The sequence below is a fragment of the Emiliania huxleyi genome (genome assembly GCF_000372725.1).
Source record: "Emiliania huxleyi CCMP1516 unplaced genomic scaffold EMIHUscaffold_414, whole genome shotgun sequence".
In the NCBI taxonomy this organism is placed as follows: domain Eukaryota; phylum Haptophyta; order Isochrysidales; family Noelaerhabdaceae; genus Emiliania; species Emiliania huxleyi.
Window position 1 is genome coordinate 50,933 of NW_005198872.1, and position 3,953 is coordinate 54,885.

Consider the following 3,953-nt stretch of genomic DNA (forward strand, 5'->3'; position numbering starts at 1 on the left):
TGTGTGTGTGTGTGTGTGTGTGTGTGTGTGTGTGTGTGTGTATATATATATATGGAGAGAGAGAGAGAGAGAGAGAGAGGGAGAGAGAGAGAGAGAGAGAGAGAGAGTGTGTGCGTGTGTGAGTGTGTGTGTGTGTGTGTGTGTGTGTGTGTGTGTGTGTGTGTGTGTGTGTGTGTGTGTGTGTGTGTGTGTGTGTGTGTGTGTGAGTGTGTGTGTGTGTGTGTGTGTGTGTGTGTCTGTGTGTCTCTGTGTCTGTGTGTGTGCGTGTGTGTGTGTCTGTGTGTGCCCGCCTCGTTGCCGAGCGACCAGACGATGACGCACGGGTGGTTCTTGTCGCGCTGCACCATGCGCGCGAACCGCGCGAGGAAGGCGAGCCGCCACGAGGGCGTCTTGGCGAGGATGCCCTCGTCGCCGCTCGCGAGGAAGCCGTGCGTCTCGATGTTTGCCTGAATTGATCAATTCATCGAATTTGATAATTAGTTGATTGCGTCTCGGCCTGGTCAACCACCCGCAGAGAGGTTAATAATGAAAGTGAAGTAGCTAAGGAGATGGTAGACGTCCCCCTCGTCCACCAGCCACAGCTAGTAAACAATGAGTAGTTGATTACTCAGCCAGCTATTAAGGCGGTCGCGCCTCGTCCACCACCCACAGCCCGACCGCGTCGCACAGCTCGTACCAGGCCGTGGCGTTGGGGTAGTGCGCGGTGCGCACCGCGTTGAAGTTGTGCCGCTTCATCGTCAGGGCGTCGGAGAGCATCTCACCCCACTCCACCGCCTTGCCGCCCTCGGCGGAGTGGTCGTGCCGGTTGACGCCGCGCAGGGTCAGCGGCGAGTCTACAGATGCGGAATGCGCCAGCCCTCGGGGCGGGAGGGCGGTACTGTGCAGAGTGTTCACAGCGTGCTGTGAATACGAGCGACACAAACACAGTGGATACAGCGGAAGACGGCGGAATCCAGCGGAATGGCGTGAGTCCTCTCGAGCGCTGGTCGGAGCAAAGGGATGCGCATTCCGCTTCTAGGGCCCGCTGCTCCCGCTCACGAGATATGGGGAGATATGGGGAGATACGGGGAGATACTCCGCTTCTAGGGCCCGCTGCCCCCGCTCACGAGATATGGGGAGATATGGGGAGATACGGGGAGATGTTCCGCTTCTAGGGCGGCAAGCCGTTGACGGCGAGCAGCCGCGCGCCGCCCGCCTCCACCATGCCAACCTGCCGGAGGCCGAGGCGGCACGACTCCACATCGACCACCGTGTAGCCCCCTCCTCCTCCTCCTCCTCCTCCTCCTCCGCCTCCACCTCCTCCTCCTCCTCCTCCTCCTCCGCCTCCGCCTCCGCCTCCTCCTCCGCCTCCTCCGCCTCCTCCGTACTCCCTCAGCTCGAGGACGAGCGTGTACAGAAACGGCCTCTCGGCGCTCCACAGCGCCGCGCCCTCCACGTCCGCGCGCAGCGTCACCTCCGCCTCGCCGCTCACCACGCCGGCCCGCCACCAAACACCGAGCTCGCCCGCACCCCACGCCGCCTCCGCGGCCGCCTCATCGACACGCCCGCCCGCCGCCGTCCCCCGCGGCCCCGCCGCCGCCACGCCCGCTGCTGCCGCTACCCCACCCGCGCCGGCGCCGACGGGCAGCGCGCCGTCCAGCGAGACCGCGCCGCGCCACACGCACCCGCACCCCGGCGGAGGCGCGTCGGGCGCGAGCCGGTACGGACCGTGCAGAGACGCTGCAATCTCGTACCGCCGGCACGCCTCCGCCGCAGTGGCGCTGCCGGCCGTCGTGCCGCCCGCCGCTTTGCCCGCGGCAGCGAAGACGGCCCCGCGCAGACCCACCCGCACAGCGACCGTTGCGCTCCGAATAGCCGACGCCGCTGTCCCCGCCTCCTCCCTCTCCCCCCCGCCGCTGCCACCGTCGCCGCCGCCGCTGCCACCGTCGCCGCCGCCGCTGCCACCGTCGCCGCCGCCGCTGCCACCGTCGCCGCCGCCGCTGCCACCGTCGCCGCCGCCGCCGCCACCGTCGCCGCCGCCGCTGCCACCGTCGCCGCCGCCGCCCTCGACCAGCGAGGTCGTCGCGTAAAAGTCGGCGATGGCGGCGGCGCGCGGCTTGGAGTAGACGACCTGAGGCGAGGCGACGGGTGGGCAGAGCGCGCCGGGGCCTGCGCGAACCTCGGCGCATCTCGGAGCATCTCCACCCGTCGCTCAGCCGCTAGCTAGCCTCCTCCCAAATCTCAGCCCATCTCGGCCCATCTCGGCCCATCTCGGCACCACGTCGCGGTGGATTCCGCTCAGCCACCACTGGTCCTGGTCCTCGAGGTAGGACGCGTCCGAGAAGCGGACCACCTGGGCATGTCCGAGAAGCGGCCGCCAATCAATCAATCGATCGATTCGTTCCTTCACTCAGTCCATTGTTTAAGACGCGGACCACCTGGACCGATAGCGTGTGCCGGCCCGCCTCGCCGGCGGCGCACGCGTCGGTGACCTGCAGTGGGAGCACTCGGTGCGTCTCGCGGGCGGTCGCACACTCCCTTGCTGGCGGCGGGAGGGCGGCAGAATGCTGCTGGAATACGGATCCCGTGGCCGTGTCGTCTCGCTGGGATGGTGGCGGAGCATCTGGTCTTGGATTTCGTCAAACTCAAAGGGCAGCTTGCCTGCTCACAGCCGCACGTGTGAGGTGGTGCCGCCCGCAGCTCGCGGCAGTGAGCGAAGCCGAGGCACTGGCCACCGTCCTGAGAGTAGCCCACCTCTCGCCCGTTGAGCCACACCGTCACCGCGCCTGCTCACACCGGCGGCCGTGAAGAAGCAGTGCTGACCGTCACCGAGCCTCGCGTCGCCGCTCGAGTCGCCGTCGACGCCGTCGAACCGGAGCAGCGTCCGCCGACCCGCCCAGGCGCCCGGAAGGGAGAAGCTTGTCTGGTAAGTGCCTACGCCGTCGACGCACGGCCCATTCGGTGGTTGACATGAAGCTGAAGGGCAAAGGGTGGTGGGGGACGGGGCTGCGTGCCGACGGCGTTCCCCTCGGCAGGCACGTTGGGAGGGTCCACCTGCGCACAGCTCGAGGTGTGCGAACGGCGTCTGCTCCACACACCGGCGTGCGGCGCTGAGACGGCCCCCACCGGGAAGGGGTACACCGTGTTTGTGTAGATTGGGCGGCCAAACCCGGCCGTCTCCCACGAGCAAGGCACGCGGATGGCAGACCAGTCGGCGGCGTCAAAGCCGCGCGCGCGGGCGGCGCCGTCCGGCAGCCGAGGCGCCTCGTGCACGTGCTCGACCAGGCTGAAGGCCCACTCGGCCGGCGTGAGCCGCATCACCCACCGCGACGTCGGCGGCCTGCGGGCGGCGGCGGCGGGCGCAGGGCGGAGGGGAGGGTGTGGCGCGAGGAGGAGCACGCCGGGCGTGGCGAGTGGTCGAGACGCGAGACGAGGTGAAGCGGACGAGCGAACAGGGAGAGAGCAGCTTGAACGCGAGGCGCATCATGCTATGTTGAATTGTGCACACGCCTCAGCGTCAGCGGACAGCCGAGGGCTTGCGCGGCGGTCTCCCAGCAGTGAAGCGGCGCGTGCATCGGCTCACGCGAGGAGGAGACAACCGTCTCGTCGCACCACCGTCGGCTTTTGCCGCTCATCTTGACGAGCAGCGAGGCGCCTCCGCACCCCGCACACAGCACCAACACTCGGTGTCGAAACACCTCTCCGACGCGCTCGACTATAGTCTCCCACCATTCGCGAGAGCACCCCTTTCATGCAGCCCCGGGCTGTCCCGTCCATAAGCGTGCCGGAGGTAGAAGGTCGACAGCACCCCCATGCGGGCCGCCGTCTCCACCGAGTCGGCCCTGGGCCCCCGAGGACCCCTCGGTTTGCCCTTGTCGGAGCGCAGCTTCTTCTTGCTGGTGGCCTCGAGCGAGCTGCGCCGCTTCGGCTAGGATCCCCTTCCTCAGCAGATCGCCGTGGCAGGACTCAATCCT

At 67.7% G+C, this 3,953-nt stretch overlaps 1 protein-coding gene across 1 annotated transcript in view; it reads right to left on the reverse strand.

Annotated features, from left to right (window-relative positions):
• EMIHUDRAFT_459017 (hypothetical protein) overlaps positions 1-3,297 on the reverse strand; it is a gene marked incomplete at both ends in the record, with an annotated part of 7,591 nt that extends 4,294 nt beyond the window's left edge. Inside the window, 10 exons of the mRNA XM_005769609.1 lie at positions 312-446; positions 643-857; positions 1,708-1,873; positions 2,051-2,110; positions 2,258-2,332; positions 2,418-2,517; positions 2,657-2,765; positions 2,803-2,913; positions 3,078-3,156; positions 3,253-3,297. Coding sequence (XP_005769666.1) covers positions 312-446; positions 643-857; positions 1,708-1,873; positions 2,051-2,110; positions 2,258-2,332; positions 2,418-2,517; positions 2,657-2,765; positions 2,803-2,913; positions 3,078-3,156; positions 3,253-3,297 — 1,095 coding nt within the window. The remainder of the gene's footprint in view (positions 1-311; positions 447-642; positions 858-1,707; positions 1,874-2,050; positions 2,111-2,257; positions 2,333-2,417; positions 2,518-2,656; positions 2,766-2,802; positions 2,914-3,077; positions 3,157-3,252) is intronic.
• Between the last annotated feature and the right edge of the window lie 656 nt (positions 3,298-3,953).